The sequence below is a fragment of the Mytilus trossulus genome, chromosome 2, assembly GCF_036588685.1.
Source record: "Mytilus trossulus isolate FHL-02 chromosome 2, PNRI_Mtr1.1.1.hap1, whole genome shotgun sequence".
NCBI lineage: Eukaryota > Metazoa > Mollusca > Bivalvia > Mytilida > Mytilidae > Mytilus > Mytilus trossulus.
This window is the reverse complement of record NC_086374.1, coordinates 5,650,473-5,673,538: the sequence shown is the minus strand read 5'-3', so window position 1 is coordinate 5,673,538 and position 23,066 is coordinate 5,650,473. Positions and strand designations below refer to the sequence as shown.

At 32.4% G+C, this 23,066-nt stretch overlaps 2 protein-coding genes across 3 annotated transcripts in view; one reads left to right on the top strand and one right to left on the bottom strand.

The window, feature by feature from the left end:
- LOC134706354 (cilia- and flagella-associated protein 69-like) overlaps nucleotides 1-9,977 on the bottom strand; it is a 28,596-nt gene extending 18,619 nt beyond the window's left edge. The window contains exons 1-6 of the mRNA XM_063565218.1: nucleotides 9,647-9,977; nucleotides 7,505-7,567; nucleotides 6,969-7,034; nucleotides 6,081-6,267; nucleotides 5,168-5,266; nucleotides 4,774-4,847 (exon numbers count right to left, since the gene is read on the bottom strand). Coding sequence (XP_063421288.1) covers nucleotides 4,774-4,847; nucleotides 5,168-5,266; nucleotides 6,081-6,267; nucleotides 6,969-7,034; nucleotides 7,505-7,567; nucleotides 9,647-9,781 — 624 coding nt within the window. The 5' untranslated portion in view covers nucleotides 9,782-9,977. The remainder of the gene's footprint in view (nucleotides 1-4,773; nucleotides 4,848-5,167; nucleotides 5,267-6,080; nucleotides 6,268-6,968; nucleotides 7,035-7,504; nucleotides 7,568-9,646) is intronic.
- Nucleotides 9,978-10,965: 988 nt separating this feature from the next.
- On the top strand, nucleotides 10,966-22,710 carry LOC134706351 (myosin light chain kinase 2, skeletal/cardiac muscle-like). 2 transcript variants are annotated; one of them, XM_063565214.1, is made up of 10 exons: nucleotides 10,966-11,113; nucleotides 15,121-15,233; nucleotides 16,154-17,006; nucleotides 17,348-17,453; nucleotides 18,071-18,220; nucleotides 18,506-18,635; nucleotides 18,974-19,117; nucleotides 19,875-20,239; nucleotides 20,668-20,809; nucleotides 21,331-22,710. In XM_063565214.1, the coding sequence occupies exons 2-10, from the start codon at nucleotides 15,131-15,133 to the stop codon at nucleotides 21,621-21,623; spliced, it is 2,286 nt and encodes a 761-aa protein (XP_063421284.1). In that variant the 5' UTR covers nucleotides 10,966-11,113; nucleotides 15,121-15,130; the 3' UTR covers nucleotides 21,624-22,710. The 2 variants fall into 2 exon arrangements, with proteins under 2 accessions (XP_063421284.1, XP_063421285.1); XM_063565215.1 differs by lacking the exon at nucleotides 10,966-11,113 and adding an exon at nucleotides 11,412-11,515.
- The last annotated feature ends 356 nt before the right edge of the window (nucleotides 22,711-23,066 follow it).

The following is a 23,066-nucleotide window of genomic DNA, read 5'->3' as shown; positions in this document are numbered from 1 at the left end:
CTAGTGTTTCCGATACATCACTGTTCTCTATGATGTTCTTGTTGTAAGTTATTTACCTTTACTAGTGTTTCCGATACATCACTGTTCTCTATGATGTTCTTGTTGTAAGTTATTTACCTTTACTAGTGTTTCCGATACATCACTGTTCTCTATGATGTTCTTGTTGTAAGTTATTTACCTTTACTAGTGTTTCCGATACATCACTGTTCTCTATGATGTTCTTGTTGTAAGTTATTTACCTTTACTAGTGTTTCCGATACATCACTGTTCTCTATGATGTTCTTGTTGTAAGTTATTTTCCTTTACTAGTGTTTCCGATACATCACTGTTCTCTATGATGTTCTTGTTGTAAGTTATTTTCCTTTACTAGTGTTTCCGATACATCACTGTTCTCTATGATGTTCTTGTTGTAAGTTATTTACCTTTACTAGTGTTTCCGATACATCACTGTTCTCTATGATGTTCTTGTTGTAAGTTATTTACCATTACTAGTGTTTCCGATACATCACTGTTCTCTATGATGTTCTTGTTGTAAGTTATTTACCATTACTAGTGTTTCCGATACATCACTGTTCTCTATGATGTTCTTGTTGTAAGTTATTTACCTTTACTAGTGTTTCCGATACATCACTGTTCTCTATGATGTTCTTGTTGTAAGTTATTTACCTTTACTAGCGTTTCCGATACATCACTGTTCTCTATGATGTTCTTGTTGTAAGTTATTTACCTTTACTAGCGTTTCCGATACATCACTGTTCTCTATGATGTTCTTGTTGTAAGTTATTTACCTTTACTAGCGTTTCCGATACATCACTGTTCTCTATGATGTTCTTGTTGTAAGTTATTTACCTTTACTAGCGTTTCCGATACATCACTGTTCTCTATGATGTTCTTGTTGTAAGTTATTTACCTTTACTAGCGTTTCCGATACATCACTGTTCTCTATGATGTTCTTGTTGTAAGTTATTTACCTTTACTAGCGTTTCCGATACATCACTGTTCTCTATGATGTTCTTGTTGTAAGTTATTTACCTTTACTAGCGTTTCCGATACATCACTGTTCTCTATGATGTTCTTGTTGTAAGTTATTTACCTTTACTAGCGTTTCCGATACATCACTGTTCTCTATGATGTTCTTGTTGTAAGTTATTTACCTTTACTAGCGTTTCCGATACATCACTGTTCTCTATGATGTTCTTGTTGTAAGTTATTTACCTTTACTAGCGTTTCCGATACATCACTGTTCTCTATGATGTTCTTGTTGTAAGTTATTTACCTTTACTAGCGTTTCCGATACATCACTGTTCTCTATGATGTTCTTGTTGTAAGTTATTTACCTTTACTAGCGTTTCCGATACATCACTGTTCTCTATGATGTTCTTGTTGTAAGTTATTTACCTTTACTAGCGTTTCCGATACATCACTGTTCTCTATGATGTTCTTGTTGTAAGTTATTTACCTTTACTAGCGTTTCCGATACATCACTGTTCTCTATGATGTTCTTGTTGTAAGTTATTTACCTTTACTAGCGTTTCCGATACATCACTGTTCTCTATGATGTTCTTGTTGTAAGTTATTTACCTTTACTAGCGTTTCCGATACATCACTGTTCTCTATGATGTTCTTGTTGTAAGTTATTTACCTTTACTAGCGTTTCCGATACATCACTGTTCTCTATGATGTTCTTGTTGTAAGTTATTTACCTTTACTAGCGTTTCCGATACATCACTGTTCTCTATGATGTTCTTGTTGTAAGTTATTTACCTTTACTAGCGTTTCCGATACATCACTGTTCTCTATGATGTTCTTGTTGTAAGTTATTTACCTTTACTAGTGTTTCCGATACATCACTGTTCTCTATGATGTTCTTGTTGTAAGTTATTTACCTTTACTAGTGTTTCCGATACATCACTGTTCTCTATGATGTTCTTGTTGTAAGTTATTTACCTTTACTAGCGTTTCCGATACATCACTGTTCTCTATGATGTTCTTGTTGTAAGTTATTTACCTTTACTAGCGTTTCCGATACATCACTGTTCTCTATGATGTTCTTGTTGTAAGTTATTTTCCTTTACTAGTGTTTCCGATACATCACTGTTCTCTATGATGTTCTGGTTGTAAGTTATTTTCCTTTACTAGTGTTTCCGATACATCACTGTTCTCTATGATGTTCTGGTTGTAAGTTATTTACCTTTACTAGTGTTTCCGATACATCACTGTTCTCTATGATGTTCTGGTTGTAAGTTATTTACCTTTACTAGTGTTTCCGATACATCACTGTTCTCTATGATGTTCTGGTTGTAAGTTATTTACCTTTACTAGTGTTTCCGATACATCACTGTTCTCTATGATGTTCTTGTTGTAAGTTATTTACCTTTACTAGTGTTTCCATACCTTTACTAGTGTTTCCGATACATCACTGTTCTCTATGATGTTCTTGTTGTAAGTTATTTACCTTTACTAGTGTTTCCGATACATCACTGTTCTCTATGATGTTCTTGTTGTAAGTTATTTACCTTTACTAGTGTTTCCGATACATCACTGTTCTCTATGATGTTCTTGTTGTAAGTTATTTACCTTTACTAGTGTTTCCGATACATCACTGTTCTCTATGATGTTCTTGTTGTAAGTTATTTACCTTTACTAGTGTTTCCGATACATCACTGTTCTCTATGATGTTCTTGTTGTAAGTTATTTACCTTTACTAGCGTTTCCGATACATCACTGTTCTCTATGATGTTCTTGTTGTAAGTTATTTACCTTTACTAGCGTTTCCGATACATCACTGTTCTCTATGATGTTCTTGTTGTAAGTTATTTACCTTTACTAGCGTTTCCGATACATCACTGTTCTCTATGATGTTCTTGTTGTAAGTTATTTACCTTTACTAGCGTTTCCGATACATCACTGTTCTCTATGATGTTCTTGTTGTAAGTTATTTACCTTTACTAGCGTTTCCGATACATCACTGTTCTCTATGATGTTCTTGTTGTAAGTTATTTACCTTTACTAGCGTTTCCGATACATCACTGTTCTCTATGATGTTCTTGTTGTAAGTTATTTACCTTTACTAGCGTTTCCGATACATCACTGTTCTCTATGATGTTCTTGTTGTAAGTTATTTACCTTTACTAGCGTTTCCGATACATCACTGTTCTCTATGATGTTCTTGTTGTAAGTTATTTACCTTTACTAGTGTTTCCGACACATCACTGTTCTCTATGATGTTCTTGTTGTAAGTTATTTACCTTTACTAGTGTTTCCGACACATCACTGTTCTCTATGATGTTCTTGTTGTAAGTTATTTACCTTTACTAGTGTTTCCGACACATCACTGTTCCCTATGATGTTCTTGTTGTAAGTTATTTACCTTTACTAGTGTTTCCGACACATCACTGTTCCCTATGATGTTCTTGTTGTAAGTTATTTACCTTTACTAGTGTTTCCGACACATCACTGTTCCCTATGATGTTCTTGTTGTAAGTTATTTACCTTTACTAGTGTTTCCGACACATCACTGTTCCCTATGATGTTCTTGTTGTAAGTTATTTACCTTTACTAGTGTTTCCGACACATCACTGTTCCCTATGATGTTCTTGTTGTAAGTTATTTACCTTTACTAGTGTTTCCGACACATCACTGTTCCCTATGATGTTCTTGTTGTAAGTTATTTACCTTTACTAGTGTTTCCGACACATCACTGTTCCCTATGATGTTCTTGTTGTAAGTTATTTACCTTTACTAGTGTTTCCGACACATCACTGTTCCCTATGATGTTCTTGTTGTAAGTTATTTACCTTTACTAGTGTTTCCGACACATCACTGTTCTCTATGATGTTCTTGTTGTAAGTTATTTACCTTTACTAGCGTTTCCGATACATCACTGTTCTCTATGATGTTCTTGTTGTAAGTTATTTACCTTTACTAGCGTTTCCGATACATCACTGTTCTCTATGATGTTCTTGTTGTAAGTTATTTACCTTTACTAGCGTTTCCGATACATCACTGTTCTCTATGATGTTCTTGTTGTAAGTTATTTACCTTTACTAGTGTTTCCGATACATCACTGTTCTCTATGATGTTCTTGTTGTAAGTTATTTACCTTTACTAGTGTTTCCGATACATCACTGTTCTCTATGATGATCTTGTTGTAAGTTATTTACCTTTACTAGTGTTTCCGATACATCACTGTTCTCTATGATGTTCTTGTTGTAAGTTATTTACCTTTACTAGTGTTTCCGATACATCACTGTTCTCTATGATGTTCTTGTTGTAAGTTATTTACCTTTACTAGTGTTTCCGATACATCACTGTTCTCTATGATGTTCTTGTTGTAAGTTATTTACCTTTACTAGTGTTTCCGATACATCACTGTTCTCTATGTTGTTCTTGTTGTAAGTTATTTACCTTTACTAGTGTTTCCGATACATCACTGTTCTCTATGATGTTCTTGTTGTAAGTTATTTACCTTTACTAGTGTTTCCGATACATCACTGTTCTCTATGATGTTCTTGTTGTAAGTTATTTACCTTTACTAGTGTTTCCGATACATCACTGTTCTCTATGATGTTCTTGTTGTAAGTTATTTACCTTTACTAGTGTTTCCGATACATCACTGTTCTCTATGATGTTCTTGTTGTAAGTTATTTACCTTTACTAGCGTTTCCGATACATCACTGTTCTCTATGATGATCTTGTTGTAAGTTATTTACCTTTACTAGTGTTTCCGATACATCACTGTTCTCTATGATGTTCTTGTTGTAAGTTATTTACCTTTACTAGTGTTTCCGATACATCACTGTTCTCTATGATGTTCTGGTTATAAGTTAGAGATGTAGCCTTGTGTTCTGTAAAATAAAGATTTAAACCTGTATTCAAAGGGGGATAACTAAATATATTCTTAAAACAAAAAATAGAATAAAGTGCATTGTGATAACCGACAACATTCTATGTGCCAATAAAAAGTTGAATTACTGCTGGAATTTAACAGGTATATATGCAAATATATCACCACACAACCTCTACCAATCAACAAATACATGTGTTCATGGCTTTGAATTGTAAAATATAAAACCTCATTTCTCAGTACATTACAAACTCATAGGTTTTATGTTACTTTGTACTAAACTTCAACTGAATGTCTTAATCATTCCATATAAAGACTTACTTTGAACATTCTGATTCTTTGGTTTTTCACTGTAGAAACCATGTAATGTAGAACAAATCTGTTTCCTGATATCTCTACTGGATACTCTCATCATATAACCTGTTGGTATATACAAACTAATATAAATCATGGTAGACACAGAAAGGCCATACATGTACATCAATAAACTATAAGAACAGCAAAAAAAAAAAACCAATAACGTCAGAAAATATTAATATGCTCTTTCCTGGAAAACACATTTGTTTACATAAAAATAGACAGTAGATTTCAACTGTTCATGTCATATTCATTCTACATATATATCTCACATCAATACTTAGTTGTGAACATCTCATATTTGTAAAACATCAACTGATTTTACATTTGTTAATGAAACATCATTGAAGATATAATAAATATAAGAAAAACTTCAAACATGTGTAACAAGGCATTATCTTTTATTTATGGAAAATATACTACACAACAATTTTTACATGTTATACATGTACATGTATTGATTAATTATTTTAAATAAAATAACGATAAATCTAGTTTATCGCTATTTTGTGCATTTTTCCTTTGATCTTTTTTTGTGATAATTTTCATATCATGCTTCTCGCTTGAGATGGAAAAATTATCGCTAGAAACTAAGGAAGCCATGTGGCCTTGCTAACGAAATTGACATTGAAATGGACATTGTTGTCATAGGTAAAATAGCGATAAACAGATTATCATTGGTCATCTCAACTCGATTGCTTTTCTCACTTTTGCTGTACCAGATCAAGCGAGAAAATCAATCTCGTTGAGTTAATCAACGATAATCTATAAATATAATAATGTTTTTTGCATTTTTTAATGAAAATATCATTGAAAATGTAATGCATATAAGAAAAAATTATAAATCTATATATAGCTAGTATATAGTTTTTCCTACCTAGTTGTGATACAGATTCTGTAACTATTTGTTCATACACCAACTCATCTGATGATTTCTCCTTTAGGAATGGGTAACTACAAATCTTTAATATATCCACAATCAACTGTTCATATAATGGTTGGTCAGGCATTCGGTCAGCACAAGTATTCAATATCTTACAAACCTGTACCAAGTCCTTCATAGGCTGTTACAAAGTTAAGGAATCATACAAAATACAAAAAAAGACAATGAAATCTACATCCCAATAATGTATCCCTCTGGACAAAGAAATTTGACATTTTAATGGAAACAAAATATAAATGTAATGTTCCAAAGTATATCAACAAGTAACAGCAATCATTACTTGTATGTGTGATATTCTATATCTTGACCTCTTGATTCAGCATGTGTGATATTCATTTTTAGCACATAGCATGATAAGTGTTTTTCTTGTTTTTTTAGAGGTCTTAGTTGGAGGCAGAGTGTTACCTGAGTAGATGTACCACTGTATCACTAGCCTGTCAACACTGAGGTTGTGAATTCCAATCCTGCATGTGATAGATGTGCTCGACTGTGATCTTGATTGACTTGGCTTGTCTGTTTTCTTACCAAAGGTAGTGGTTTTCGCCACCAAAAAAGCACAATAGTGCTAAAAGTGTTGTTAGCAGCAATCAATAAATCTTGTTGTTTTATCTTTATAATATATTACAAAGATGAGGTTTGATTGCAAACAACTTTCCAACAGTGTAGCAAATTGGAGAAAACTATCATTGAAGATGTTAGACATATAGTAATAAGATTATTTTTTTTTCCTTTTTCTTTCAAAAATGTGTTTATATACAAGACACTATTTTTTAAAGTCTGCCTATATTCATTGTTTGAACAAATCAATTCTAAAAAGGATACAAATCCCTTCTGATAGTGTCTGACTAATCTCTGTAATGCATTAACATGTCGGTCATACAGCATAACCTACAAATAAAATGGATGTGTTACAGTGTTACAATCGTATGTATCGGTATTCAAAAACAATACATGCGTACTGTAGTTTATCCTATGAAAAATAATACAATTTATTTATGACAAAGCACCAGTATAATTCAATGAGTCAAAATTATTAGGACAATTTAAATACAGAAAAACTTGTTACAGAGAGAAGAAATAGCAACATTAGTAATATACAGTTAATAAAAGGAGGGAAAGAGACATGTCAACTGTTTAACTTTTGGAGAAAACAGATCATTAAATTAAATTAAGGAACCCATTTCAAAATCAATGTGTTATCTGAAATCACTAATTCACTGGACACTTAAACTTTTTGGAATAGATCTCGTGGTATCTTACTTAGATAATCTAAGTCATGTGAGACAGATAATATTTATATATAAATGTAAAGATTTGAATAAATATGTGGATTTCATTAATATTCTGACTAAACCTACCGAATGTGGATCTGTTAGAAGTTTCACCACTCTGTTCAAATTGATAGGCTGTAGTTTAGCACCCTGAAATCAAATTATGTCAGATTACATTTTGTACGTTAGACTATTTAAGAATATGTACATTGTATTCATTCACTATAAACATTTGATATTTCATTATAATGTAAAAAAAATGGTTTGTTTACTTTTACAATACCATTTGTTTACATTTGATGTCATTGTTTTCAATGCAGCCGGAAGCGATCGATACACCCTCAGCCTTATTAACCATTGATAAGAAGATTTTATAACTAGTCTTATCTAAAGAGTGTGGGATAGTGAAAGTTGCCTATAGTTCTGTTGTGTATCTGAATGTCATAGGGCCCATCAAGGGCCCTCAATGGGAACAACTAGGCATCATTGAGAAGGAATCAATCTTTGTTGGCCCCACTGTGAATAATGTGTGGTAATTTTTTTTATCTCTACCATATATAGGGCAGGGTTGTCAATTTAAATCTAAGTTTTTGACCTTGACCTTTGACCTAGAAAGTTGTACACTCATTATGACACACCCTTAAATGCTGGTTAACATACAATTGTACATGTGTAGTAAAAACTTTGAAATCATAACGTTTTTCAAGATATAGATCAAAAATGATCCTTACTATAGATATAGGAAGATGTGGTGTGAGTGCCAATGAGACAACTCTCCATCCAAATAACAATTTAAAAAGTAAACCATTATAGGTTAAAGTACAGCCTTCAACACGGAGCCTTGGCTCACACCGAACAACAAGCCATAAAGGGCCCCAAAACTACTAGTGTAAAACCATTCAAACGGGAAAACCAACGGTCTAATCTATATAAACAAAACGAGAAACACGTATATATTACATAAACAAATGACAACTACTGTACATCAGATTCCTGACTTAGGACAGGTGCAAACATTTGCAGCGGGATTAAACGTTTTAATGGATCCAAACCTTCTCCCTTTTTCTGAAACAATAGCATAACATCACAACATAGAAAAACATACAATAAAATATCAATTGGCAGACTTAACTCAATCAAAAAACGTATGATTACACAATGAACGAATAAATTTGATCTGCGATATCTGAATACAAATGCACAGTAAATTAAATATTAGAGACAAACATTCATGACCAAAAAGCTAACAAACAAATTCAAACACACTGAGAAATATTTAACCAATCAATGTTCACTTTTGAAAAAAAAACGTTTCTTTATAATCTTGAAGTTTATACAAATGTTGTAAGAATAAGTGAAAAATTGAAGATATTACAAATAATCAAAGCTGGTGTACAGACAAGATCCATATAAATAAAAAAATAACAAAAAAGCATTATAAACAGTATCAACAGGTATTTTTAGTATATGTATTTTTAGGCCATATGGTTGTCAACTGAAACTAAATTTTTTGATATTGTCTTTTGACCTAGGAAGTTGTTCATACATGTACATTATGACAACCCTTTGGTGTCAGTTAATATACATTTGTACATGTCAAGTATAAACTTTGAAATCATAATGGTTCTTTTAAAAGATAAATAGTTGAATAATCTGATAAATCAATCGTCTATCTTCAGAAAGTATTCTCCTGTCAGGTTTGACGATCTACCTGTACAAGCTCAGGTACAAGTGTTTAGCAATTTTGAAAATCCGGGATATCCTTCAGGCGTTAGAACTGTTTTGGATAATAATACAAAAAGCCTAAGGGTTATGCAATTAAAAGCTTTTAATTATAATTGCTAATTAAATGGTGTCAGTTGAAATAAATTTGAACTATGATGGAAGACAATTTAACAATGGTACAGGTCAATTGACGATGGTGGAAGATATTTGAATGATGACAGAGTGCCATCATTAAACCATTTTTTGTAAACAGGTCATGAAGATCCCTGGATCATCATACATGTACTATTATTGAACAAACAAACCAATAATAGACTAATGATTTATTTCAAGCAAGTCAATATGATGATATTGATTTGAAACATTATTCAAGGGCAGGATTGACTTCGTATGAATAGACTTTAGATTGGAGATTACTGTGTAAACATTAACAGCTATTAACCGTTACCAAATACTTTACGCATGTATATCAACATTTATAAAACATAGTCAATTTGTATATACCTGGAGTAATCCAATGTCATCATCAGTGATTACATGGGCAACTAATGGAATACGTGGTTTATCCACAATGTTTTCAGTCATCATGATATTTGATTTTGGTGTTAACCCAGTTCTTTGCATGTGTGATGTTGCCATTTTTGCACTATAAACGAGCTAACTAATTTCAAATGTGTGTTTTTAGTTTTTCTATTAATTGATTTAGTGCACTGATCTGGTGTACTGTATTTTGTTTATCTATTTAACTATCCGTCTGAAAACATTGTCATCGTCCGAATTCTCTTCGCCATATTGAAGGTTGCTAAGTAAACAGGAAGTCCTATAAAACTCCAAGGCGTTCCAAACAGATAAGTGATTTTGGCGGGAAAATTTGAAGGAAAAGGGAATCCATGACAAATCGCCCCACACCTAATCCCCCTACTTTTTCACAAACTCGCCCCACTTTCTAAAAAAAAACGCCCCACTCTTGTTTACCAACTCGCCCCCCTTATGAAAAGGTTTAAAATCCCACTGAAATACGGTCTGTCAACTGGCCCCACATGACAAATAGATCAACCACTTATAAAAAAGATGAATCCTGTTGTATATTTTTGTCCCTGCCCACGTCAATACATTTGAAAACCTAAGTTGGTGACGGTGCTTTAAAATCAAATGCTGTTAAAAACTCTGGTTTTGTAATAAAGTTATATATAAATGTTAATCACGTATGATTATGATACAAAACAGGTTTCTTTTAAATTGTTATACAAATAACTTACAATAGCTTACAAGAATACAGTTATTCTCCAATAATGAAAATGTATTTGCAATTATATTTTAAGAATGTTAAAACAGTTTAATAAATTTCGGTTGTTTTTTTGTATTCTGTGTAGATTACAAAGATCAAAATAAGTTTTCTTTTAAGTGCGGCTAGTTGGTAGACCTGAAAATTGTATAATAGAAGTAGATTTTTCCTTTTTTTTTCAATATTCAATAGGTCGAGTTGAAAGGGGAAAAATTAACTTTTCTCAAGTGAGGCGATTTTTTTTAAAAAGTGGGGCGAGTTGGTTTACCAGGTTGGGCATTTTTTTGGGAAAAAAAATCAATAGTGGGGGGGAGTTTGTGAACAAGTTGGGCGAATTGGTGTGGGGCGTTTTACCAGTGGGGCGATTTGTCCTGCTTCCGGAAAAGGACATTGGGAAACGAGGGTATTTTCCTTTAACAAATTTCGAAAATCTGATAACATCACTTTGAATATGATTTGATTTTTGTTTGATTATATATAACAGCCTAGCTATTTCTACTTTTAAGTTACTTATTTAATCAAAGTATAACGTTTTCCCCATTTCCCCCCCAATCCACTCGGAACGTATCTAAATTTTGTGTAGCTTCTACGGAGGCTACATAAAATGTTTATTCACAAGGCGGATTTTAGTCCAACGAGTATTTACAAAACATTGAAGAAAGAAGAGTAAATAAAGTATATATCAGGTAAGGAAATGAAGTCAATTTTGAGTAGAAATTCTCCAACCATAATTATAATGAAAGCCCTGTCTGATTTGTTTTGGGCTGACAATGACAGCTTTACTTTAGACATGCCATGTATTTTTATGAACTTAATGATAATAGATTGATAAAACATGTATTAACGAGGAGTTTGCAATTGGAGAAAAGGTATTTTTAATCCATAGAAAAATGTCATTGGTGTTTTATATGCTAAATTGTTTCAATTTGTTCAATAAACAATGATAAAATATTTTTCAAAATGGCTGCTTCACAATCATTGAATCAGGTGACCCCTCAGGGAAATTCCCAAATGGGAATACCCATAAAATGCCCATCCCAGTAGTGAAGTATTTGAAAGCTGAAATTTACTTGTTTTCATTAATTATCGTAAGTAAATAAACAATATTTCGTTCATTTATTTTAATGGAATGGTAAATGCATGTCATAGATTAAAGTATATCAATTATATTATGAAATTGAACAGAGATATTGCACAACTTTACAGTAAATAATTACTTCCTGGTTGATGGAGATATTTTATTTGTATATTTTTCTTATGGTATTGTTTATCCTAAGTCCTTGCAAAGTTTGCTGATCATTTGTTAATCACTTAATTGTTTCAACATAATGTTGAGAATGGAAATGGCGAATGTGTCAAAAGAGACAACTAAAATGTTTTGTAAGATTTCAACCCTTTTCTTTTACCTCTAACCAATGTAAAATTAAAAAAATTACACAGTAATGCATACAGCAAAACTCAGTTCAAAAGAAGCCTATCTAGAGCTTGGTGTGTAAAAATACAATGTAGGTAACATAAGAAATTAAAGTAAAATGACAATGATTCACCAATTAAGTGGGTCTCATTGGGGTCTAAGCGTGACACGGGATTGCGGATTTTTTGTAAGCCTGAAATGTGAAAGTAAAATTATTGTGTCGTGAAAACAGAAATGCGGTCTTGCGGGACCCGGGGAAATGACAAAAAATTGAGAATTGGTTACGTACATAGTGTGACAAAACAGTAAGAGGGATCCGGGATCAGAACCCCCCAATGAGACCCCCAATTAACAAAGGACTTCTTAAGCAGTAACTGAGGTATCAGCTACATACCTCAATTTAACTGATTTTGTTTTCATCGTATGAAAATCAAGCACAATCCCTCCCATTAATGGTTCAGAATCATACCTGTAACCATCTTAAAATATATTAGAAGAACCTGACCTGTATCATGCCAACAACTGGTTTTAGAATTAGTGTTTTTAAATCAGGATATTGTTAGTGCATGACCATAACCACAAGTGTCAAAAGATCTGTGTAGAACTGCCCCCTAGGCCAAAATGTAATAAAATTTCTTTTGGAATAATTTTTATACAACTGCTAAATTTTCTTCCCATTTAATGGTATGGTGATGACTTGTACTGAAGACTTGGTGCCAGACAATAGTTGCAGATAAGTGTAGTCACTACCGATCTCTATGAAATTGTACCACATGGTTCCATGTCACAAAATAAAGATTGGGATGGATTTATCATTCATCCTACTTGTTTAAATTGTTTAATATTGCAAACAATGGGGATGAAAATGTTACATGTTTCATCAAAAATTTGTTCAAAGCAGATATTCAATCCCTGTAAGTGATAACATTTTATCAGCAATTATTGACATTATCTATATTATGTATCTAACGAGAAAATAAAAATTGAGGATCCTACAATAGTTTAGGAATTATGGGTTAAAACATTATTTTTATTCCCTACCTACGATAGGTGAGGGGCATTATATTTTCTGGTTTGTGCGTCCCTCTGTTTGTTCATCCATTGGTCTGTCCCGCTTCAGGTTAAAGTTTTGGTCAAGATATTTTTTTATGAAGTTGAAGTCCAATCAACTTGAAACTTAGTATGTATACATGTACCCCATGATATGATCTTTCTAATTATAATGCCAAATTTAAGTTTTGAACCCAATTTTCGTGGTCCACTGAATATAGAAAATGATAAATCGAAGTTCAGTTTAGGCAAAAAAAATATATGTCTGTTTCCTGCTTCCGACCAACCCTGGTTCAAAACCCAGACCCCTGACCTTTTTTTTAATTCCGGGAAAATATCGTTTCAAGTCTGATCCGGATCCATATCATACTTTGCCCAAACTGCTCCCAGCACAAATGTGCTACAATTACAGTTTTAAAAATTTTGGCACTAGTAGAAGTAAATTAAAGCTTCTTTATAGTGGTTAACACACTTTTGGGTACAGGAACCCACCCACACATGACATTGAACAGACTGCAGGGAGAGCAAAAAAAAACAAAAAATAATATAACATTTTTTTTAAATCCTGACCTACTGACCCTGATTTATTTGCCTTGGAAGCAGGAAACAGACATACATGTATATACTTTTTTTTGGCCTTAAAGTTTTGGATAAAGTTTTTGTCAAGGTAGTTTTTGATGAAGTTGAAGTCACAATAGATCAACTTGAAACTTAGTACACATTTTCCCTATGATATGATATTTCTAATTTTAATTCCAAATTAAAGTTATGACCCCAATTTCACGGTCCTCTGAACATGGAAAATGATAGTGCGAGTGGGGCATTCATGCCCTATGGACACATTCTTGTTTTACAAGACTCAGTATAAATTGCTTATTTCTTGAACAATTTTAATAGGGTATAATTTTAAATTTAAGGCTGGTATTCTTTAGATTTTTTTATACCACCACAAAAAAAAAATTGGGATCGTATAATGGTATGATGTTGTAGCCACCTGAGTCGTCTGAAGACACATTTGGTTTACGGACAATAACTTTATTTTAAGTCAATAAATCTCTTATGAAATTCAAAAAGAAGGTTCAATACAACCACGACAACTAAAGGAATTAAAGGATAACTTGTGTATAAGTATGTCATTTGCTCTGAAATTACACCACAATGTTTTATACCTCAAGAAGAAGGTACGAAATAATTTTTAGGGTTATGGTGCCAACAGTTTAGGAATTGAGGACCAAAAAGGGGCCAAAAACAAGCATTTTTGTAGTTTCTGGACATAACTTGTGTGTAAGTTTATGGATCTCTCTGAAAGGGAACTACAAGGTTCCATTCAGCCAAGGAAAGACTAGGGTTCAGTGTGGGGTAAAAGATCCAAGGGGGAGATTCAAAAGTTTGGTGGAGTTCTAATTTTTTTAAGGGGTTATTTTTTTTTCATTTCATTTTTTTTCTCAATAAATTTCAAGAAGCAACTTTAATTGCATAGTATTGCACAAAAGATTTGCAAGATCTTGACATTAATTTTATGTCAGAAATCTATACTATGTCAAAAATTGAATCACAATTTAAATTCAGAGAGTAACAAGCTTGAATATTGTGTCCAAATTTGCCCCAACTGTTCAGGGATTAACATCTGCGGTTGTATCAGGCTGCTTTCAGCAAAGCAATATATTAAAATGTTGAATCTAACCATTGTGAACCTTGTGTTTTGATGATGGATTTTGGGCCATATTATCAAATTTGTGAAACTTCTTCGACCATATGATATTTGTTCTGTGTCAGAAACCTACAATGTATGCTGTGTCAAATATTTAAACAGAATCGAAATCCAAACTTGAATACTGTGTCCAAACATCAATTTTATAAGAAAAGAGAACATTTTCAAAAGTTTGATATTGATGTGAACACTTTCATCTATTCCTGACCACTAACAGTAATATAATATATGAATGTTCCTGTACAAAATGTCAAAATGAGTGTACATGTAAATTGCAGGATAAAACATTGTATATATGTAAATGATCAGGAATATAAAATGCTTTTGTATCACTTAAAATTAGAGAAATAAAGGCTTTGGGGAAAACATAAACTGCATGTGTATCTGTTTAATTTTAAATCAAAAGTGCTGCATTATTCACGTAAAGGAACATTGTCCTTTAACATGCATGTGCATGATGTATGAGATCAGATTTTGAATAGATAGTTTGTGTTCAATAAAATTTCTGTTTTTTTAAGGGGAAGTGACATGGATCTTACTGTACATGGTTCCAAAGGAAAAACACAAATGGTGGTTGACAATGGCAGTACATCAAATGTTCATGATGACGACAGAAATGTCCGAGGAACAGGTAAATTATTTACAAAACTGTAAAATTATCTGCAGTGTTGCATTACCAAAATTTCCAGATCTAACATTGTTAGGCTGTTTAGATCAATTATTAAGATATTTACATGTTTATGCAAGAATGCAATTTCGGAGAACTTTTCATTTTAACTATTGGATAAAATAATTTGCATTATAACTGATGACTCCTAAATTAATTTTTAACCGTATTTTTATGACAACAATGTCGGTTATTGATTTGGGGATGTACGGCGTTCAAAATGGCGTTTCCAGTCGTGTCCGTGCATTTACGCATGAACTATTCTACCAAAGCTTCCCAAATTTTAATATGTTGTTACTGATGACAAAATGGAGGTCAAGTTCAATAATGACGATTTTGACTTTCACCGTTCAGGAGTTATGGTTCTTGAAAGATTGAAAAATGGTGTTTCCAGTCGTGTCCGTGCATTTTTTCACGAACCATTCAACCAAAGCTTTTCAAATTTTAATATTTTGTTACTGATTACAAAATAGAGGTCTAGTTCAAAAATGACGATTTTGACTTTTACCGTTCAGGAGTTATGGTTCTTGACAGGTCGTAAAATGGCGTTTCCATTCACGTTGTTGCATTTACTCACGAACCATTCAATCTAAGCTTTTCAAATTTTAATATGTTGATACTGATGACAAAATGAAGGTCAAATTTGATATTGAGGACTTTCACCAATCATCAGTAATGGTTCTTGTGATATTGCCAGGACACAAAAAAATGTTAATAAATCCGGTTTACTGTCGTTGTGACAGCCTCTTGTTTACTTTACATTGAATTTACACCAAAAAAAAACTACAACATAAACTTATGAATGTACAAGTACGTCTGCCAATGAATAATTTTCTTAAATTTCTACAAATGAGACTATACATGTTTTTTTCATTTACTTTCAGAACTTGATGTCTTTACTCTTAAGAATCACCTTTCTGGTGGAAAATCTCTACAGTTATCCTGTGCAGAAGCTCGTGTTATTGGCCCCCGGGATGATGAGGATTTGCAGACACTCCAAAGAGATTTTGCAAATCTGAATCCAAAAAGTCCACTTAGTCCCCCTAACCTAGATGTTCAAACAGAGGTTTGTAATCCATTTAAAGTTCAAGACCAGCTTGATGGGAAACCTACAAAAGATGCAAGGAGTGACCCAAGATGTGACCCAAGATTTATTCCACAGACTACAACAAGAGCTTATCAGCCAACAGACTCTCAACCAAGATACGGACAACCTAGTGATGCACGACAATCACATGGTATGGTGGCACAAGCATCAGGTGGTGTCAGACAACCATCAAAAGTCCAGGTTGTATCCAATCAGGTAGAACTTAATCAGAGAAATGTTGCTGCTCAAATACAGAAGCTGGTAGAGAACCCAAATGACCCAGGGAGAGCAGATCTAATTAAAAGAATTGTCAGACAATACCAGAAAGCTAAGAGATGTGTCCCTGTTGCACCAGATACTGATATAGAGAATACATTTGAAGTACCAAAAGAGAAACAGTTCCAAGTGCATGTTGTTCCTGATGATACACCAGAAGAAGATATGACCATCACAATCAGTGACGATAATTCATTTCACGACATCCGCCCGGAGAGTAAACCATCGATTGGAAATGTACAACCACAACCCCAGTTGAGAACCTTGAGTTGTCAGCCGTCCAGTGCTGATACAAATGACATTCACCCTACCAGAATGGCTATAGAACAACTAAATCAATCTAATTATTTCAGAAAGCATGAATTCATGAAAGGGTAAGACTAAGTAATTGTGTTAAAAAAATACACTGTCAATCTTTTTCTATATATAGACAGAAAAAAATACAGTCATTCTTAAGATTATTTCCAGAAAAAAATTGAATTCAAAAATAGGACATCATACCTTGTTTGCACTGTCATCTGGCCTTGTAAAGTGTAAGAAGGAAAACATATGATAATGTAAAGATATATAAATTTAATAGGTTTAAAAGGGATTAAGTAATTGACATCAAGCATAAATACAGACTCTTCAGAGTATTAATATAAGTTATTTGAACATTTCTTTTTCTTAAATTTTCACCAACTTTACTAAATGTATATTATCTTTCTATTTATAGATATGTATTACCAGGCACACAGGAATCGTTGTCACACTTATTGAGAGTTTATACTACACAGCCTGCAGAGTTAGCTATTGGCTGTCACGGAATTCTGACAACTCGAGTAAGATAGATGTTTAATACCAGTATTAGTTGTCAAACATGTCACATGATGCTTACCCTCAACTTCTGTATAGGCTATAATGGAAAATAACAATAAAAAATTGACCTTCATCATAACAATGTATAATACTTAAAAATATAAGGTGCTGTATGTTTGTATTCTAAAAAAGAATAGCCAAATGAATTAAATCAATTGTGGGACAATAGGAAGTAGAATTAAACTGAAGGCCGTACATTGACCTATAATGGTTTACTTTTTTTTTTAATTGTGACTTGGATGGAGAGTTGTCTCATTTGCACTCACACCACATCTTCCTATATCTATTGTAAGTGAACTAATAAAAATTAACCTGGAGAAGTGTGACACAAAAAAACAATGAAATCATTATTGAATGCTAATCATATATTATCTCTATTGCCACTGTCAGATATTTAATGAACAAATATTTTGGTTATTGGTCCATATCCATTGGAGATTATTTCTGTATATAATTTATGCAAATAAAAATAATGTCTTGAAGTATTTAGATTACTTGTATATTTGAATTGCAAATTGTATGAGTTTTTGAACATACATATTGATAACAATCATAAAAGTTGTGTTAATTTTATTAACAGAACAACCAGCCAACTGAGTTAGGAGAATATGAAGAATTCGAAGGTTATGGCAATGGTCATAAATTTATCAAAATTGCTGGTAAGGGATCATATGGCTGTGTCAAACTTTGTCAAGACAACATTACAAGAATGGAATTTGTTAAGAAAGAGGTTAGTAAAATAATAAAAATAAAAAACTTATATATCGAGCTCATCTGGTTTAAAAATTCAGTATTTGAGTAAATATTGTTTCAGAAACTATTCTATTGTTGTACACTTGATAAAAATATAAAAATTTTGAAACTGATAAAATATAAACTAAGGGCAAAGATTAAATTATACTCTATAGAATGATTTTATGTTTGCATAACAAATTATTTTTGTCAGATATTGGTCTTTGTTCATATCTTGTATACCAGTATATATATGAAGTCACAAGTACGAACAATTTTACAGATATTCAAGCAAGATAACATCTTCCTGTATGAAGTAAGAATCCTCAGTGAGCTCCACCACATGAACATTGCTGAACTGTATGGATTTGTATTGAGAGATGGGGTACCAGAAATTCTTATGGAATATGCAGGTTTGTTATCCACAGTAACAATTTAAGATACTCTCTGTACATACGTTCTAGTTCAACGGTACAAATTCAACTTTTCACTAATTAATTTTTTATCAACTGTTTAAGTCTTGATTATTTAAACATCTTTCATGGTGTTCTTCCCATACTTTTTATCAGATAAAACAACTTGTAAGAAAAAATAGACAAACAAGTTAATATTTACTCCTGTAAAATAGAAAGGGTCTTTTGGTTTGTCAGCATACTTTTTTCGATTTTTCGATATTTCTCCAGTTCAGGGCCAAATATAAGACAGACATTCATTTGTGTTCCTGCAGAATAATAGTTTAAATGTATTTCAGGAATAAGTCTGATTGAGTACACCACAACAGCAGACGCTTCTTCTGATGATCTGAAGGAAGAAAAGATCATTGATATGTTATACCAAGGATTATCTGCCCTTGAGTATCTAGACAAAAAGGGGGTCATTCATTATGACATTAAACGTAAGTTGTAAAATAGATAAGATCAATAAGAAATATGATTCCAAGTAAAGGTTTTGACCTAGATTCCAGGTTCCTCTGAAAATTGAAAGTTGCAGAAGGAGCGAGGCAACATGGTGTAGCATTGGCTCAAATTCTTGTTCATCACATTTTGTTGACTGAAGATTTCATGCTCTGAAATTTTTTTAATTGAGCATGTTGTCGTCACAATTTGTACTTCATTCCATTTTGAAAAAAGTTTGAATATGATTGTGTTCCCTGCGGAGTAGGACCTTATTATGTTAAATTACTACTAACAATCAATTGTAGTACTCAACTCACTAGTATGTATTTGATTGGCAGATAAAACCTTGAACCTACAGAGAAAGACAAAAGTTGTATGTTTTCCTATCAGTTAATCCGGGTTAAGAATTCAAAATCAGCATCAGTATTGTTGAATCCATGACAACTCTTCCCACTTTCTACCAAACTGCACCACTCGTGGTTTACAACTTGTCCCACTCATGAAAAAGAGTAAAAATCTGTTGAGATTACATCTGCCAACTCACCCTGATGAATACAATGTATAGGAATTTCTCCACTTATGAAACAGTATTAAATTTAAAGGGATTTTCATAAGTGGGGGAAGTTGTAATGATACCTTATTGTTCATCATATTTTTTGGGGGACATTTCATGATTTGTTTTATTTGAAATGTTTTACTACTTAATTTAATTTGTATGATTTTTATTCAGTTAATTTTTTCAAATATCTATTTCAGCCGAGAATATCTGCATTCTTAAGAAAGAGAGTGACATCTGCCTTAAAATAACAGATTTTGGATCCGCCAAGAAAGTGACAGAACCTCCTGATTTCATGGGGTGTACAGTGGAGTACCTATCTCCAGAAATGGGGATCCAGTTAATCGCCTCTAAGTACCAGTCAGGAGTAATGAGTCTATTCAACTATGATCCAGCAGATTTTGTTATATCAACCAAGTCAGATATTTTCTCCTTGGCATTGTCAATAATGTTTATCTACAGAAGAGGACATGTGGTTATCTCCCTTTTCAACAATGGGAAGATGTCGTACAATGGCCTGGATGCTGGCACAATTAATAAACTCAGACAGACCATTCTTGTTTCTGTAAGTTTCATATTAGTAGTATTAGAATTACCTGCTTTATTTTGTTCAAAATTTGATCTCAATAAAGATTTTTTTACGGGAGTAACTGTAAGCCTTAACTCATGCTGCACCATTTTTGTCTATATTTCACGAAATAGTTCCTAGAAACTTAGACGAACAGTACTATGTTTGGGTGCAAACGCATATTAGAAAACTGCCAACATTCCATATTATGAAGGTAACAGACCTGTATTTTATTTGTCTTAAAAGTCTTATTTATTGCATCTGAATTTTCTTTGATCAGTTTTTCCACCTACCTTCCCTTCTCCTTATTTAGTTATTGTAATGTCACCTTTCATACTTTGGTTTCAGATGATAAATAGAAATGGTAGTTGGTAAGTTACAAAACATCAGTAATTTGAATAATATAAAGTTTATTTTCATTTCAGTTGGCAAAGAACCCGTCATTAGTAAAGACTTGTCTGATACCTGATGCTTGCTGCAGTGAAATGAAATGCATCCTTAAAGATATGGTGGAAGAAATACCTCATCAAAGACCTACAGCTACCCAACTTAAAAACACAATGGACGGTAAGTCATGTAGTTAATAAGTTTATTTCCTGTCACATTGATGATCACCCCACAATTTACTCAGATGAATAAAAAAGAGTCATGGCAGTAGATTTATTCAAACATGATATAGAAAGTAACAAAATAAACAACCATGTTTTATGATACTGTACACACAATTGTTATTGTTTCTTAGCTTAAGTTTGAGTATTCTGTTTGTTCTTCTCATTCTGATATGCATTCACTTTAAAATTAAATTGATGTTGGATGTGAACAAGATCTTTTATCTTGACAATTTAATACAACCCAAGTACTTATTTTGGTGAGTAATCAAGTCTCCATACAAATCTTTAGAAATTTTATGCTTCATTGAATATTCATGGTTCACTTGTACCCACCAATTCCATGAAAATTGGTTTCTTGGGACAAATAATGAATCCACAGTATTAAATAGTCCATAGTTGATTATAACATGATTTCTGCTGTTGAATCAGCTTGACTAGAGGAACATAATTACTGAATTGAATGATTTCTAATTTCAGACGTACTAAACAGGAAAAAGACACCAACAGTGATGCCATTTTTCATTAGTTCAGGATCGTTTAATGAAGACAAACATATGAATCTCACAAGACAACTTAGTTCTAAGAGTGCAGTACAGAATACTGGTTACACAGGAGCTATGAGAGGAAACAGCATGACTTTCAAAAGGAGAATATCCCGAGATCACAGTTCTCTCCCTTATGGCTATTCTACACCACAGAAAATGGAGACCAATGATGTAGAAGTTTTATCCTATCTTCAGGAAGTGGTTCCCAAGTTTACACAGATGTGAATGAAATGATTTATCACAAGATGATCAATTTTTAAATAGTAAATAGGCATAAATATTTTTACACACTATTATATAGTTTAGAATTAAGAAAAAATGATAAAAGTATAAACAAAGCAATTTTATAATAAAACAATAAAAAAGAATAGGAATTATAAAGTTATATTAAATTTTATATGTATACAGGTTGTTGTAAAATTTCAAACTTGACAAGGGTTTTGTTTTGGGAGGATGGAGTCAAGCAGTTACTAGACCTGCTCTTGGCTTTAGGTTATGTAAAAAAAATATATTGTATAAATATTTTATTCTTTTTTACTGTTTAAGAAGTTTGTCATCTTGTAATTAAATAAAGGAGACAATCACATTGGAAAAGTGTATTATGTTAGTTTGGGAGTGGTAACATTGTGTGACACAGAACTGAATATGGAGAATTGTAAATACAGATTTATATTGTTTTCATATTTGATTTTTTTTTATACCATTTTCCTAGTTTCAGCATCACAAGTTTGGAGGCCTACAGTTTGGTGGACTTCTGTAAGCCTTGACCTGCGCTTGCTTTGAGATAGTGAATATTGGTTTATATAGATATTTTATAAAATATACATGTACCATCATTTTTCGTAGTCGCATGAAAGACCATTCAAAAATTTCTAATAGTTTATAGAATTTATAGTTTACAATTATGATGATTTAGCTATTTATTTGAAATTGAGAGAAAAAAGTCAAAGTGCTATAAAAATATCAGAAAACATATAAAGCATAGAAAACAGAATTTGTTAAAATTGTGATTTTTTAATAGTTTTCCTTTGATAATCATGTTGTCAATATATATCATAGTTGTTTTTCTTTTGTCTGACAGTATCATGTTTAAACCTGTTATTATCATTCTACTGTACATTTTAATTTAATCACAAAATTAAATTTGGTTACTTGGGAAACAATCTTAAGATATGTATGGGCAGTTTCTAATAACAAAGAGGACAAAACATTTAATGTAACAAGAGGGATAAAGAATTTTTGTATAATAAATAGAACTTTAGTATTTGTTACCATGCAATACTATTTCATCAATAAATGTCATCACATCCAAGCTTTAATTTTTGTCCAGTATGCGTTTCCCTCGGTTTTAGTTTGATACCCCGATTTTGTTTTTTGTCCATGGATTTATGAGTTTTGAACAGCGGTATACTACTGTTGCCTTTATTTAGTTTTCCAGGAAATATGTTCATTATAAAACATAAGCCTTGGTTATTCATATGGACAGGTATAGAACATCGACCCTCTTTTAAAAAAAACTAGCAATTTTACAGGTTTCAACATTAACACTTACCTGGAACAATTGAAGTCACATTCAGACAACCAAATGCAATGCACTATTAAAATTAGACTAGTGAAAATGTTCTCAAATCAAAGAGAATTACAAAATCACGTCCTAAAATGTGATTT